Below are 17,468 nucleotides of genomic sequence, written 5' to 3'. Positions count from 1 at the left end.
CACCAGAGAGGTTGTTGTGTTGCTTGGCCCTGACATCTGAGCATGGAAAATCTATTTATCCAATGTAATTCAGTGTCGGAAATAATGGCAAAGCAACCTAGTTGTGATGGATATGTGAAAAGATAAAACATACCTAGGGACAATGATAGTGTTGGAGTATTTGTGCATGCTCTTCTAGCTAATTTAGCTTCATGAAAGGAAAATAACAGTACTCACTGCTCATGAGCTTGACAACAGAATGTCGATCAGGGTTTCTTAGTAGGCTTCTGAATGATCTAGAATAAATTATGAGAATAGAACAACAATAAGTAAACTCAATTTGTAAAAAAAAAACAGTATTAAGGATGATTTATATTTTTATATTTATGTCTTAGTCTTAATTTCTTATATGTAACATTAAGTATTTGAGCACCTAAAATTGAATTGCTCTTTGAGGATTTTTGATAGCTGATTATTATGTTAGACTTTAAGATTTACAGTACATCAGATATAGATTTGTACTGCTTGTATAAGTTATTCTAGTGCATAGAAGCTGGAAGTGATTGGTTCTACTCCAAACTCTATTTGCATCTACCGCTGTCTCTGTAGCTACTCTTATATACTTGACTCTGTTGATGCAGCTTTATGTTCTATGGAAAATAAAACAGATCCCACAAGCCTGAAGTCAGCCCATTTCTTTTTTACTGGATCAGTCTAATTGCCTATTTGATCCACTATACTATCTCCAATGCTGGACAAGGGAAGCCGCTGGGAAACTTACAATCTGGGCATAGCGGAGACAGCTATCCCATCCTGTTATATTCAAGAGTTTGGCATCCTCTTTTGAAGAGCTTCAGCTTTGGCTGCTGTCAGATTGAACTAGAGAGCCTATGGGCCTAATCCAAACTGGCAGCTCTGATGGGAAAAGCAAGACTGAAAATGAAAAACAGACAGGAATAGAAAATACAATATATCAAATACATGGAAGTAATTTAGAAAAGCATACCAGGCTTCATTAACAGAGATAAAGCAGGAATACAGGGAGAGATAACAATGTCAACAAGCAAATGTAACAAAATATTTACTTTTGTTTGGGCAGAACTCAGGTAACTAAGTATAGTGAAAGTATTTTTTCAAGTTAATTAAGATTAAATCTGTTGTAAAAATCTTGGTGTTGTGTTTTGGGACATACTTTGATTTTATAAGCTGGTAATCATTTGTCTCTAAGCCAGCCTTCCCCAATATGGTACCTCCAAATATTTTGGGATAATAATTTCCATAATTTCTGGAAATTATGGTAACTGTTAGATAACTCATGGTATTTGGAGCCACAACAGCAAGGCTGACTTAAATCATTTTACCCCAGCTATTCCACTACTAGTAGTACTATCATGTTCTATCTGGACTGCTAGCTATGATTATTCATTATCTTTAGAGACTGTGTTGTAAGGGTATTTCAAAGAGAATATATTCAATAATTTGACCCTTTTAAGTGTTCCATTCCATTTCTACTGAACTGAATGAAGCATATGGTCTTTTATAGTTTTTCAACTATAGAAGACCAAATGTCTTCTGAAACAGTTCTTTAATAGCATAGTTCCAGCAGGTTTCTGCAATTTAAATAAATGCAGCAAGAATCTGTTAATGAACACACAGTTGTTAGTGTTGACCGTCCTAACTTATCTGAGCAAACATTTAAAAAGCTTTAAATTCACCTGGGTTTTGGAATTATCCCCGACATGTGTCTCAAAGTAATCTGCTTGGTTTTAATGCAGCTGAGAGGTGCTTTGGACATGAAGAGTTGAGAAGCAAGCTGTGTGTTCAAATGCTTTTCAGCAGCTCTAATCCTGTATCTCTGTGTCATTCAGAATTGACATCCTGCCACTCACCTTCTTCCTCCCCCTCCCAAGAGAAACAAACACCAACTTTCGACATGGAAGTTGCTTATTTATCCCCTCCCCCACAGGGCAATTCTTTTAGAAAAATAAGACCAACATTTCTTTCTGCAGCACTTCTCTTAAATCAATTTCACTGCTCTTGAGAGTTGCAATGATAGATAGAATAATAAAGACTGCGGCTTACTTCTTCAACATGTTTTCATGTGAAACAACTGCCACATGAAGGCCACTTAGAACAGCATCTTAATGGCAGCTGCTCCATGAGTAGGCCATCCAGGAAGAGTAGCTATTAGATGAATTGATCACCATATAGAAATAGCTTTATATAGCTTCCACAGCAGCCATTTCCTGTGAGCAGGGACTGTAATGGGCAGCAAATTCAATATTGTTGGATATTCAGCCAAGCAGGTATGGGAAGATCAGAATTTGGAAATATATTACGGGGAAAGGAAATAAATCTTGGCCATCTGTGATAAGCATTTAATATAAACCTGTTGTACTGTATGTGGTTGATAGAAATAATAGTCAACAAAGCTAATTTTCCATCTGGATTAAGAAAGTGAATGCATGCAGTAGGACAATTTTCCTTTAGAAGTAGGATTTATTGTCCTCCTGAATTACAAGATGACCTGTGAATTATTCAAGAATGTTTGCAAGATAATGTAGCCGAAATACACGTTTGACTTGGAATAACAATCCTGAAGCAGTGATCTCTGAACCCCGGGGGAAAAAACAAGCCCTGTATCTTTCTGCTGTCTCTCTATATCTCTAAATATACTTTTTTCTGAATTAGACTTCAAATGACAACAACCCTTCACCCAAAAGTGGGAGGGGGGGGAAACCTGGTCATTTGCAGCCCGGTTCGGGCAGAGTCATTCCAAGGTCAAAGGCAGAATGATTGGGCAGAGCATCCTGCTGCTAATTGGGTAACTTGATTCCCTTTTTTTCCCTTGACTGCAGCTGATGGGAGGGAGTCTGCCTTCCCGAGGGAAGCAGAGGGCAGGACTTGGCAGCATCTCAACCCAGAGGACTTTTTTTTTGTACCCAGACAGCTGATTCCATTTATTTTTAATGAGCTCCCTTAGACTGTGCTGTGAGAAGCAGAGTGCAGCACAAACAGCAGTTCCTCCTAAGCCGGCGACAAGCAGGAGAGACTGCACAGAGGCAACGCTGCTCAACTCTCCTGTCTGAAGGAGGTCTCCCTTAATAGGCCCTATGACCTTCCCCTACAAAGGGGACCTTCTTAAATGAAGCTTGAACGTAAAATGCAGTCGAGCACAGAGGAGGACGGCCGGATTGAGGATCAGTGGGAGAAATGGTAGGCGATCATCTGGCTGTTGGAGGGAGGAATCAAGAGATTTTCTATAGCTGGATATATATATATATATAGCATTTAAAAGTCATTTGGCTTCCTTTCTATCCCAGTGCAGAGGTCTTCATGGGACTCCTATTTGTTGTTGGCCCTTAGCCCACATGCAAATTTGATGGCAAACTTCGTATGTAATGTTAGAAACTGAAATGCTGCTGTTTGGATTGAGCAAGGAGACCGGATCATTTAAGAAGCTATTAGTCCCCTCTTGGTCACGAATGGCCATGCTCCAGAAAGGATTCCTTATTTGCCAAATGAAAATAATTAACTGTCAATATAGCTCTTCCTTGATGCTCAAAGATGATTTGCAAGATGTGCATGAAGGAGCCTTGTGCTAGAGACAAGGCATAAATAGATAAACCAACTCATCAATTGCGGGGATGCAGTATCTCAGCAACCTCACATGATCCTTTAAGTATTTTTTTATGATGCAGAGTGCAGCTCCTAAGCACCCGAAAGATAAATAATATGGGATATTTCAAAATAATGGTCTCTACTTTCTTCTGTTACCAGGGAGAATGTGGGGTAACCCTATGTTTGAAATATTTACCATAATTAATATTACTGTTAGAGTTTGAAAGGCTGTTCTGATGGGCTTTAAAAAAACTTGGTTTGCCCATTCATATAAAATCATGACCATTGTTAAATCATGTTATAAAATCATGACTATTAACAGAAGAAATCTATTGAAGCCTGTGCCTTCTCTGATGTAGAAGATGGAATCAGTGTTTGAGGATTATCGCATATATTCTCCATTGTTCCCCAGCTTTTCTTATCTTTGTTGTTACCTGTTCAGGTATATTGTCCTTGAGATAAATAAGATACATGTGATATCCTCCTCTTGTTTTATTGCAACTTCACTAATTATTTGCATGCACATTACTCATGGTGTAAGGGATTTGTTGGCGAAGAGTATCCCTCTCCCATCAAGTAAAAAAGTGCTGAGGAAAGGTTTTAGCTGGAGCCTACTGTGAAAGCTGCTCAGTGCATTAATTTTCTTTCATCAAATATGTTTCTGTATATAAAAACCTGCCCATGTTTCCCAGTGTTTCTATGGTTCTATGTATTGATTTACCAAGAGCGTTAAAGGACTTTTAAAAGCATTTGGGTGTAATCTGAGGAAGAAAGTCTATGAACGGATGACCAGTGTGCCCTTTTGAAATTTCCACTGAGGAGCAGAAACAATTGGACATGGCACTTCCAATTCTCAATTTTGTATTTTGCCATTAGAATGGAGGCATTTTTTCCTCAGGAAGAAGAAGGAGGAAGGTACAAAAAAAGTAATTGCAAAAAGATCTTTTTTTATAAAAAATGTTGGTACTTCTCTAGTACCTGGAGGTCAAATATAAACTTAAGGGGGGGGGGCTCTCTTTCTTGCAGTGTATTTGTGCTTTCTTCCCTGACACCTGACCTCAGCGAGGAACGCAATTGTTCTGCAATGCTACACTTCCCATTCTCTTTTTAACTCAATAGCCCTTTTTGTAATCGCTTATGAAAAGTGCTATTTGTTTCTGTTCTTCGTGAGAACTTCCTGTTTGGGACAGGAACTCGGTTTGTTATCTCTGATATCCATATGAGCCAAGTAGATCTCACCAGAAGTGATAGACTATTTTTCAAGATGCTTCTTGAAATAAGTGATATTTCTTAATCAAAAAGCGTAGAGGACATTTGAACACAACGGCATCTTGTTCTGTTAGCGAATCTAAAAGCGACAGTAAAGAAAGAAGAATTGGAGGGAGACTTTTATTGATTCAAAGAATTATTCTAAGTGTCCTGAGTCTATAATGCGGTCAGAGAAAGGAGCTCTACCACTCTTGGTTTTTTCTTTCCAGGTTCGCTGTTAGAAGCTCACCGACCTATTGCTTGTCTCCTAAATCCCTGTGCGGGCATTAACAGATTAACAGAGTTGGAAGGGACCTTGCAGGTCATCTAGTCCAACCCCCTGCCCAAGCAGGAGACCCTACATCTACATCCATACCTAGGATCGAACTCACAACCTCCTGATTGAAAGGCGACTCTGGGCCACAGAGATTCAACCTTGTTCGATTTAGATTATTTGCAATACAACTCTCTACATGGGGCTGCCCTTGAAGAGCACCCGGAGGCTTCAGCTGGTCCAGAATGCGGCCGTGCAGGTTATCATGGGGGTACCTAGGTACTCCCATGTTACACCCCTTTTAGGCAGCCTGCACTGGTTGCCGGTTGTTTTCCGGGTGCGATTCAAGGTATTAATTATGACCTTTAAAGCGCTCCATGGCTTAGGCCCAGGGTACCTACGAGACCACCTACTGCCACCAGTAGCCTCCCACCGTCCAGTACGATCCCACAGAGTTGGCCTCCTCAGGGTGCCGTCAGCCAGGCAGTGTCGGCTGGTGACCCCCAGGGGGAGAGCCTTCTCTGTGGGAGTTCCTTCCCTCTGAAATGAGCTGCCCCCGGAGCTTTGCATAATCCCTGACCTCCGGTCCTTCCGACGCGCCCTAAAAAGTTGGCTTTTCTAGCAAGCTGGCCTGGCCTGTTAATTTTATCTAACTTTTTAAATGTTATTGTCCTATTAATTGGGTTTGTTTTTTTTGGATATGTATCTAATTTCCATTTAACTTTTGTGATATATGTTTTTTAAAGTTGTACGCCACCCTGAGTCCTTTGGGAGAAGGGAGGCATATAAATCCAATTTAAAAAAAAAACTCCCATCATCCCCTGTCAAAATAGCAAATGATTTTAATTCATCATTTATTATTTTGACCAGCATTTGAATAGGAGCAGAAATAATTAAACTGTACACATTTGAGGCCCGCATCTTTGGCTGGTTAGGGATAACTAGAATATTTCCGTCTACTCTTTGAAGCAGGATATGAGAGTTTGTGAGGTTGGGGAAAATAAACCTGCTTCATTGCAGACATCAAAACAAGCTACAGCTTCCTCAGTGATGGAAAGCAAGGCAATGGCTTTTGCATCTATTTTGTTTTTACTGTAGGTTTAAGTTTCACGGGCTACTTAGGAGTGAATTTATGCAATGAGAAAATTTGGCATTTCAAGCTTTTATTGATTTTGCACTGACTCAAACTAACACAAGCCATGACAATATCAAAATGACAATGTTACTGCTCCTCATTGTGCAGATAACACAATTATGTAATTTCATGCCACATTATAATGTCTGATTTATTTATTTATTTCTCTACCTTTGCTATTTTTATGAATAATTCAATGTGGTGAATGACAGTACTCCTTTCTCCTCCTATTTTCCCCACAAGAACAACGCTGTAAGATGAGTTGGGCTGAGCGAGAGTGTGACTGGCCCAAAGTCAGCCAGCCAGCTTTCATACTAAAAGCAGGATTAGAACACAGAGTCTCCTGGCTTCTAGCCTGGTACTTTAACCACTGGACCAAATTGGTTCTCTGAAGTGAGTACATGTAGTCCTCAACTTATAACCATTCATTTAGTGGCCATTCAAAGTTCCAGCGGCACTGAAAAAAGTTACTTAGGGCCATTTTTCACACTTACAACCATTGTAATGTCCCCATATTCACATAATAGAAAATAGCACTTACACCTATATACCACCTCATAGTACTTTACAGCCTCTCTAAGTGGTTTACAGAGTCAGCATATTGATCCCAACAATCTGGCTCCTCAAATTTGTATCCCTGGCAACTGGTTCATATTTATGACGGTCGCAGTGTCCTGGGGTCATGTGATCACCTTTTGCAATCTTCTGACAAGCAAAATCAAGAGAAAACCAGATTCATTTAACAACTATGTTATTAAACAACTGAGGTGGTTCATTTAACGATTACGGCAAGAAAGATTGTAAAAGGGGGCAAAACTCACTTAAGAACTGTCTCACTTAGTAACATAAACTTTGGGCTCAATTGTGGTCATAAGTCAAAAACCACCTGTACATGAATTGTGTCAGTTATGAAATGATGTCCTGACTTGCATGTCGCTTGCCACCTTTTGCCTCCCTCTGTGGGCAATACACATGGTCCAATACCAGGTGCTTGGCTTAATCTGGTGCTTTTAAACATGTAGGACTACAGGTTCCATCAGCTAGCAAATGCAATGCAGCATGCCATGAGGTGACTAGGGAGTGAGTGGCCACTGCTGCAACCTGCTCTGGATTTTATCTTGATCTTGGCCAGTATGTATAACGAAAAGTTTTACTTGTTTTGCACAATATTTACAAAATAATTATTTTAAATACAGAAGTAGAGGAAAATATACTAAACCAGGGGTGGCGAACAAGTTCGACAAAAAGAGCCAAAATTTTAAACTGTGAGAGTCAGAGAGCCACACCACGTGCTCCCTTTCGGCGCTAAACCCGGAAGTACGGTCTTGCCCCGCCCCTGGCGACGCGACGACGCTTGCCTGCGCTCCACCAGCTCGGCTGGGAACGGAGACGTTTCCTCAGCGGAGCGGAGCACCTGAAAGGGACGCAGGCTCAGCCTGCCAGGCTGCCACCACTCCACTGAAGACATTGCTGAGCAGAGAAACGTCTCCGTTCCCAGCCGAGCTGGTGGAGCGCAGGCAAGCGTCGTCGCGTCGTACTTCCGGGTTTAGCGCCGAAAGGGAGCGCGCGATCCGGGTTTAGCGCCGAAAGGGACAAAATCCAAACTTGGCAAAGAGCCACAGTATACAAAATAATGATAAGAGGCAAAGAGCCGCATTCATTTTGGCCGGGAGCCACATGCGGCTCGAGAGCCGCGTGTTCGCCACCCCTGTACTAAACCATCCCACCTAGGCTAGGAATTGTGGCATTTTGTAGTCACATATTCAGATTGTACCAATTTGCACTGAGAAAGTTTCTTGTTATAAGAATGAACCTTTTTAGGCACCTTAACCCCATCCCCAACTTTGGTTTTAATGTGAAGCTTAGAAGCTTTTGCTTGAATTTTAGATTAAATAAACTCAGTTGCTGTATCCAGTCCCAAGCAATCTTCAGATTGAGTCTCATTTCTGAAGTTGACCCTTCTCAATAATTCTAGATAAATTTAACCACAGCTTGTCCGGTTTGAGTGTCACATTGGGTTGTTGATAATCAGAAATGGAAACTTGTGATCTCTCTCACACCTTAGATCAGTGTTTCTCAAACTTGGCGACTTTAAGTCCTGTGGACTTCAACTCCCAGAATTCCCCAGCCAGCTATGCTGGCTGGGGGATTCTGGAAGTTGAAGTCCACAGGACTTAAAGTCGCCAAGTTTGAGAAACACTGCCTTAGATGATGAGAACATGTATACCAAAACTCACAACAGTTCACTCTAAATCCCACTTTACTAATCTACATGAATTATCTTTTCCCAGTTTTAAGGAAAATAGTAGATTCATTCCTGAAAAACAAATGAGTGAATTTATTTAAATTGTACCATTCTAGAACCAGGAGCAACTGCTGCTTGACTATTGAAAATATTTTTGATCTGCCTGTCTCTTTTGTCTTTTGGCAATAAATGCATACACTCACCTTAAATATTTTAATTAAAGCTCGTGTTACACTATATCTCTCTGTTCACAGGAGTGCAGTGCAGCGGAGGTACAAAAGCCATAGCATTTGAGGTATTTCTGAGCTCTGGCAATTTAAGGCTAATATGGCTCAAAAACACAGATTAACTATAAGCCTTGAAGCTCAGTAGCATCTGGAGAAGTGCAGCTTGCTCAGAGACAGGGGCACCTTAAGACCAAGAATAGCTACACAATTTTAAATGGTATTTTCTTTTTAGGCTATAGATCAATATAGAGCAGTGAGTCCTATGTGGACCTTCACTCGTAAAAACAAAATGTCACAAGAAGCCTGACTTCTAAAGTTATTTCCTCTCAAACATTTGGTTGTTTTCCTTGATTGCTATTCTGACTATTCGTTTGGACAATTGAAGCTTCCTTATTTTAAGGGTTTTCAAACTTTTTAGGGTTGTAGAAAGGCAGCTAGAAAGATAGAGAGATAGAGATAGAAATAGATGAGAGAGGGACTTTTATGTATATAACTTCTTGCCAATTCCATAGGATATTGTTCAAAAAACCCTGCTCTACACTACTGAGTACAGTGTTCTTATACATTGCAGTACTATCAATTTCCTCTGATAGTTACTGCTGAGGGAGATGTTACATTATAGATCTAAAGTAGAAAAAATGAATGCGGCTACTTTTCTATAGATAGTGTGAAACAGATTAATGTCTGCTTAAATGGACTGAAGCCTATGGTTATAGGAAAGAGAGGGGAATCTCTGCTTTCTACAAGTGATTGTTTGATCAGGAAGGATTGTTTACTTTCAAAAACTCTGAAATCAAATATTGTATGTAGGAATGAAGAAACTGCTTTGATCCTATCGACCCTGACTGAGAGGAAATTGGACTAAATAATGAAGCTATACAGCAACAACCAAAACATACATCTATGGTGCTAGGGATCCCAAAATGCATTGATCTTTTTAGCATGCGCTGCTTCTTTTGTAGTTTAAAAATGTGTCTTGTGCACGTATTATAAATTGAGCAGATAAATACTACACACCAATTTATTTTAGAGAAATAAGTACCCTTGCTGCTTCTTGGACGCCTCAGGTATAGGTCCTGTTTTGATGTAAGAAAGGCATCACAGATATTTCACCACCTGGAGGTGTCTCCAGGGCCCTTTGATCTCATGAAGTTGTCCCTGAGTATTTCAATAGTTGAGACAGTTTATTTCTGGCTCAGCTGTGGTATCCATTTGATACCACTGCAAGGCAACATTGCTTTTTTAAGACAAGGCTCTGTGAGTGAGCAGTTTCCTTTGTTGCAGATATTCTTGCCTCACTCCGCCTCCTGGTTCCAAGTCCAACTGCATTTTCAGGTTTTTCAAGCAAAAAAGTGGCTTGATGGCTGTTTGAACACGTACATACAGTACAGAACCTCTTGAGATTTTTTGTAGACGCAGTAAAATAATTCAGTATGAAGGATTATTTTTCCCCCTCCATACTGAACTTCATAAATTCTTATATATACTTGTTTTCTCTGATGGATAATTGTATGATATTTGTGTTGTCTAGGCTCACCCATGACATCAGTCTAGAAGAGTTTGAAGATGAAGATCTTTCTGAAATTACTGATGAGTGTGGAATCAGTCTACACTGTAAGGATAATTTGGCCTTACGGGTAAGAACATCAACGTTACCCTATTTATTCTGGGTCATATAGTTGGGGATGTAACCCACAATCCTGCCCTTTCTCAAATTTGAAAGTAGGTTATTTCAATCCCAGGAGAAAAATGTATCAATGTCTTCCTTGAGTAACTCATTTTTCATGTCATTTTTTTAAAAAAAGCTCTGAGTATCAGTAGATCAGCCATACACACACATACCCTCACCTGGTGTCCTTGGTCAGGTTATTTGGGAACGTAGCCATTGAAATCCAACACATCTGGTAGATCCCAGGCTGGGAATACTTAGGATGAAACTGCAGTCTGAATATGCTTGCCTGTATCTCTGTGCTGCTCCTTATACTGCAGTTGAGGCCTGTGTCACCCTGAGGCACCATTACTGCAATGCACTCTGCCTTGGCTGCATCTGGGAGAATTCGGGCATGAAGCAAATGCAGGTACTATGCTTGCCTTTATGAAGTCAAATTTTAGGCATGAGGGCTCAAGTCTGGGACTCATTCCCAGATGCAGATGGAGGAGACAGCCTTGATCTGTGCAATACAGTTTTTCATCCTCAGAGAAATTGCCCTCTGTCAGGTCCAAAACCACTATGCCTTGTACATGCATAACAAACAGTAAGTCATAATGCAGTTGTTTTTTTTTTCATCCAAGATTTAAATTAAGAACTTCTTATATGAAGGAAGGAGAGAGATGTTTGCTTAATGAACTAAGATCAGTAGTACCCTTATAAATATGTAATACCTTACTTTTTTCAAGTTGAAAACATCTTTAATTTAGGGCAGATATTATGTTAAGTTATGATTTAACTAGGGATAAACTACAGCTGGTTGGATTCACCCATTGCTGCAAGCCAGAACCAAACCATATTACATCTTTACTGTCCTCAGTATGGCTTGTTAGCTGTGGGCTCTCAAAGAAGGAGCATCAACACAATTGAGAGCTGCCAGGTTTAGGATGATGACATACAGGGGTCAGCTGCTTCGGGTTTGCGAGCACCCGTAGCTAACTGTTGAAAGAAATGTCCTTCTGGGTTCAGCTCCAAGTGGAGAAAAAGACACTGGAGACATGGAGGCTGCTTGGAAAGATGGTTTTAATGGTGGTCAGGACCACATGGCTTCAGTCCTGAACAGAAAAGGTGATCACATGCTTCAATGTTGGTGGAGAAGAAGAGAAGGAAGGACTGAGATGCTGAGTCCCTGGTTTTATGCCCTCTCTGGCCTTTGATCTTGAGCTTGTCTTTTAATTGGTTGTCAGACTCCCATGGGGCCATGCAGGGGCAACTCTCTAGGCTGCGATTTGAATCCAGGTTTGGTTGAGTTCTCAGATGCCATGTGGGGAGTTGGGTAAAAGGCCAATACTATCATGCCTTAATCCCATCCCCCTGGAGCTGAAGGGGAGAACTCTTTATTATGTAAAGTGAACTAGTTCAGGCTTTAATGGCTCATTGACAAAGGGGGATGGGCAGGAAGCTGCACGCAGCTATTCTGTCTTTTAAAACACGTTTCTTCCTTTTCACGTCCAGAGAAATATTCTGTCTTTTCAATATTTCCTAGGATATTTTATTTTTCTGGGAGAGGGCTGGGTGATAACTTTCTACAATACATTACAGCTAGTTCAGAGAATCTCCAAATCCTACCCCTGGCTTGCCCCTCCCACCCCTCCCACATGGGAGTCTCCACATGGTCCATTTTGGATGCGAGGTAAGTGCAAGGTCCATGCAGAGGCTCGGGGAGGGGAAAACAGGCCTCCTGGAAGTTCAAGAAGAGCTTCCGGAGCCCCGGGGGAGGCAGTTTTCACCTTCACAGAGGCTTGAGGAAAGCCTCTGGAGCCGGGGGAAGGCAAAAACACCCCCCCTGCCATGATGCAGGAGGCTGACTAGGCCACGCCCACCATGGCCACACCCACCCAGCAACCAGGCTGAGAACCCGTTGCTGAGATTTTTGAAGCCCACCCCTGATCACATATGATTCTTTTCTTTCAGACAAGTACTTAGGATGTGTGTCTCACATGTTTGTCATATCGATGCTTCATATTGCTAGAGAACATAGAAGTGATGACCATTGCCAATACTAGACCTGCAAGAATTCAAGCCAGATTAACAGCCAATACGTATTATTTGAAAGAGTTCTCCCTAACATCACCTATCTGATGTTATTATTTTTAGCTGGTAATACTGGGTGGGAGGGAAGCTGAAGGAGGGCAAATCTACTAATCACTGCCTTTGTATTGTCCTTAAGTATTGCAAAGCCATGAAGAATTTATTTGCAAGCCTCATTGTTTAGGCAGATTAGATCTTAGCTGTCAGGGTAGAACAAATTATACTGATTATCTCTTCTGCTGACTCAAGAACTAGAGAGATGCACATATTACCATACCATGAGAAAGAGTGGCATTGAAAAAAAAATTTGTCTCATGTAAACCAGAGTGCAGTCCAAGTAAGGCATTTGTACATTGGCATTCCATTAAGCCCTTACAAAGAAGGAACCCTATCTTATATAGGAAAGCCCAAAGTAGTTTTTGTTTTGGGATCTCAACCATTTTAATTGATATCGGAACATTCAGATTTCAAAATATGAATGTGACTCACAGTAAAGAAATTTTAGAAGGAAAAATGTGTGAATTTTCTGGTACCTCCTCACTGACAAAAGAAGCTCAGCCTAAATGTTTTATTTAAAAAGAACTGAAGAACTAAATAAAAGTTTCAAAGTTCTTCTGTTGTCAAGGAAGTGTGTGGTTTTATAAATGATACAGTGAACATTTAAAGTCAGGTGAGGAAAATGTGAACTTCCATTTAACACATCTAAATTTTACTATTAGCAACATAATAGTGATTTACTTAATTTCTGCAGCTGCCTGTCTCAATCCAATTGACTCTGGGCAGTGAACAATAATGAAAAAGCTACATTGTTTTGAGACCAAGCACTAAAAAGACACGCAAAGAAGAATAAAGGCATATTATCTAGAAGATAATAATCTAAGAAAAGTAATTCAAAAAGTGATTTCAGTGATAATACCTTTTGACAAGCGAACCTGAACAGCAAGCAGAAAAATATATTAGTCACCAAAGTTTCAAAAATCTATTAAAATTGTGCTTAAAAGATGATGAGAAAGAACTGTGTGCACACATTAAAAATCCTTATGATATAAAAGAAAAATATTAACATGGAATAAATGCCTTTTCTTGTAAAGAAAGAAAAAAATGCCCTGAAGGACATCACATAATATGTGAAGGTTGGGATTTGTTTTTTTAAAGCTACAAATGGTCATTAAATACAGAACTCTTTCTGTACAATAAGAACTGATTTCGAATAACTTCGTAAAAGGTGGAGGTCCTTTATTCAAAACTGAAAGATCAGTTAAGCATCTTTTTTGCAGAAAATTATGAGAAACCCATTAGACATCTTATATCTTTATAGTTTATGTGAGTGGAGTTCAAATGTTTGAGATGCTGCTGCTATAGCACACATTTTCTTTTACTTTGGTGGAAGAAATAGTTGGCTACTCTTAGAGCAGCGGTTCTCAAATAGTGGGGCGCGCCCCCCTGGGGGGGCGCGAAGGCTCCCTTTCCATCTGGGTGCAACGGCGGCGGCGTGGGCGAGGCATAATATATCCCGGCTTGAAGTGGCAGCGCTGGGGACTGCTCAGAGACTCATCAGAGCCGCGGGCTGGAGCTGTGCAAGAAGCCTGCTTGGGCGGGGGTGGGAGGGAGGGAAGCATGGCTGTCCCAGGCTTCCCTCCCTCCCCCCCCCTCAGCCCAAGCAGACTTTTTGCACAGCTCCAGCCCGCGGCTCTGATGAGTCTCTGAGCAGTCCCCAGCACTGCCACTTCAAGCCGGGATATATTCTGCCATGCCCTCGGCGGCGTCTTTATGCAGGTAGCTCGCCTCCCCGCCAGCAGCTCCACCGCCAACATTCCGTCTGGAAGCGGAAGCGCAACAGCCGCTGTTGGGGAAGGGACAAAGGGGCGGCGGTCGCCCGATCTTGCCACCGCCACCCCTTCGCCCCTGGTAACGGCGACTGTTGTGCTGCTGCTTCCAGCTGGGATGCTGGAGGAGCTGCTGGCAGGGAGGGAGGGAAGAAAGGGAGGAGGGAGTAAGGATAGACAAGCAAGAGGGAAAGAGGAAAGAAGGCAAGCAGGCAGGAAGGAGGCAGAAGGAAGGAGGGAAGAATGGAACTGGAAGGGAGGCAGGGAAGGAGGGAGGGAGAAAGGAAGGATAGGAGGATAGGGAAAGAGGAAAGAAGGCAGGCAGGCAGGGGGAAAGAGGAAGGAGGGAACTGGAAGGGAAGGAGGAAGGGAGGGAAGGAGGAAGGGAGGGTGGAAGGAAGGATAGACAAGCAAGAGGGAAAGAGGAAAGAAGGCAAGCAGGCAGGAAGGAGGCAGAAGGAAGGAGGGAAGAATGGAACTGGAAGGGAGGCAGGGAAGGAGGGAGGGAGAAAGGAAGGATAGGAGGATAGGGAAAGAGGAAAGAAGGCAGGCAGGCAGGGGGAAAGAGGAAGGAGGGAACTGGAAGGGAGGCAGGAAGGAAGGGAAGGAGGAAGGGAGGGTGGAAGGAAGGATAGACAAGCAAGAGGGAAAGAGGAAAGAAGGCAAGCAGGCAGGAAAGAGGCAGAAAGAAGGAGGGAAGAATGGAACTGGAAGGGAGGCAGGGAAGGAGGGAGGGAGAAAGGAAGGATAGGAGGATAGGGAAAGAGGAAAGAAGGCAGGCAGGCAGGCAGGGGGAAAGAGGAAGGAGGGAACTGGAAGGGAGGCAGGAAGGAAGGGAAGGAGGAAGGGAGGGTGGAAGGAAGGATAGACAAGTAAGAGGGAAAGAGGAAAGAAAGCATGTGACTACGGTGGGAGACGAGGAAAGACCGGTGTGCTATGTTATGCAGAGGTGTACTTATAACAATTTTATAGACAAATTATACTATTTACAGTCGCGCGGGGGGGGGGGCGAAATGTTTTCTTCTTCCTAGGGGGGGCATGACAGAAAATAATTGAGAAGCACTGTCTTAGAGCAAGTCCAGGATTGTTTACGCTGATCTTTTAAGCTGCAGAGAAATAACATGAAATACAATGCTCTTGTTGAAAGAAATGTCCTTCTGGGTTCGGCTCCAAGTGGGGAAAAAGACACTGGAGACATGGAGGCTGCTTGGAAAGATGGTTTTAATGGTGGACAGGACCACATGGCTTGAGTCCTGAACAGAAAAGGTGATCACATGCTTCAATGTTGGTGGAGAAGAAGAGAAGGGCAAAAAAAAAAGGGCTGAAGAAGGGCTTGCAGGGATTTTTATAATCTGTTCAGCCCCACCTATCTGTTTCCTGTTCCTGTGTAAGAAATGTAGTCTGATTGGCTGTCAGACTCACATGGGCCCATGCAAGGGCAACCCTCTAGGCTGAGTTTTGAATCCAGGTTTGGTTGAATTCTCAGATGCCATGTGGTCAGTTAAGTAAAGGCTTATATTATCATGCCTTCATTCCCATCCCCCTGGAGCTGAAGGGGAGAACTCTTTAGTATGTAAAGTGGACTAGCTTGGCCTTCTTAATGGCCCATTGATAAAGTGAGGATGGACAGGAAGCTGCAGGAATTTACTTTGTGTTTAAAATGTGTTTCTCCCTTTTTCACATCCAGGAAAATATAATATTCTGCCTTTTCAATATTTCCTAGGATATTTCATTTTTCTCGGAGAAGGCTGGGTGATAACTTCCTACACTGTTGTAGAATAAAAGAAAACCTGTTGGTTTCTAGGACTGTGTAACTGGAGTGGATAATGCAACAGATCCACAACAATTACACAATTCCTCTTATTGTCTCAGAGCTTTTTAAAAGAAAGTCCGATTCTTTAGATTCTTCTGGCCCCTGTGAAGAGGGAGTTAGATTCTAGCCTTTTATTGTTGCAGACTGTGGAGTTCTGGCTATTTGTCCCTTGTCACCAATTAATCACGTCTTTAGATGAACATCATGGCATAGATTGCTGCTTCCTCACTGCTAATGGCAGTCTTAAGCAATTACAGTGAGAGATGATTTGTTTCTGTCCCTCTGAACAGGCGTTAAGTGTGGCCTTCACAAGGACAAATGTTGCTTACCTGTTGTGGGGCCAGGGAGGCAAAGAACCACTTTAAGGTATCTCTTACCAGCTGTTTTACTAGTAAAGTAGAATTTTAGTATGGTAAGATCCACTTCACTCGAACTTAATTAAACTGAATCTGTTTGAAGTAGAAGGTGCACAGTGGCACTTTATAGTGACTCTGTAAAGCATTTACATGTTGTCGGGCAAATGCCATTTATTTTTAATTTAAATGCCATTTAACTTTTAAAATACAAGGTGCTTAGGAGAAGTCCATGTCACTGCGTTAATTGTTTGCTAGCCGAACTGATGAGATATTACTGCACAGGACATAGGTTTATCAGCAAGTGATGTACTGCGCCTGCTCACACACATTCCAGAGACTTCTTTACTTTTGTTCTTCTGTTCGTCTGCCAAGAAGGTGGGCGACAAACTGCTCTTGCCAAAATGTAACAATTAGATAGATTTGTTTATTTTCTTATTTCTTATTTTCATATTAAACATTTGTTTTAATTAGAACTTGTTATTGGACCTTACTTTCGCTTTCTTGAAGATATGCTGTTTAGAAAAGGCGTCGATTCCAGACCTCATTAGCTCAGGGTGAAATTTCCCCTGACAGTCCAGTCAAATAGATCAAATATTTTCAACTTGAGAAGCCAGTGAGGTTCTGTGAGAGACAGAAAGGGGCGGGGGGGGGGGGAATCATTTTTTTAAAAATCATTTTTTTTAATATTGGAGCATTGCCTCTTGATCAAGGGTTCTGGGAAATGTTTATTTTAACAAAGAGATTCCCCAGACAGACAAGACTGAAAACCTCTCAACTAGACTGCTATTCATTGACATCTGGAGTGAACAAATGTATTTTTCTTTTTGATAAAAGCCTTCAGAAGAGCAAACGAAAAACATCCTCTGCATTGAATGTAGATCTGTCGATCTTGTTACAAATTGAACAATACATGCACTGTAAAATTAGAACTTGTATTTGTTTATTGTGAAGAGGAGTCAGGTGTAATGTTTATCCACATATATGTCACAGCTAATGAAAAAGCCT

At 41.6% G+C, this 17,468-nt stretch overlaps 1 protein-coding gene across 1 annotated transcript in view; it reads left to right on the top strand.

The window, feature by feature from the left end:
- The first annotated feature begins 2,974 nt into the window (after window positions 1-2,974).
- MAPK8IP1 (mitogen-activated protein kinase 8 interacting protein 1) overlaps window positions 2,975-17,468 on the top strand; it is a 56,579-nt gene continuing 42,085 nt past the window's right edge. The window contains exons 1-2 of the mRNA XM_081939896.1: window positions 2,975-3,195; window positions 10,261-10,366. Of these exons, the coding sequence (XP_081796022.1) occupies window positions 3,125-3,195; window positions 10,261-10,366 (177 nt within the window). The 5' untranslated portion in view covers window positions 2,975-3,124. The remainder of the gene's footprint in view (window positions 3,196-10,260; window positions 10,367-17,468) is intronic.

Source organism: Natrix helvetica (genome assembly GCF_964273705.1).
Source record: "Natrix helvetica genome assembly, chromosome: 1".
In the NCBI taxonomy this organism is placed as follows: domain Eukaryota; kingdom Metazoa; phylum Chordata; class Lepidosauria; order Squamata; family Natricidae; genus Natrix; species Natrix helvetica.
The sequence above is the reverse complement of the archived record's forward strand: the minus strand, read 5'-3'. Positions and strand labels throughout refer to the sequence as shown.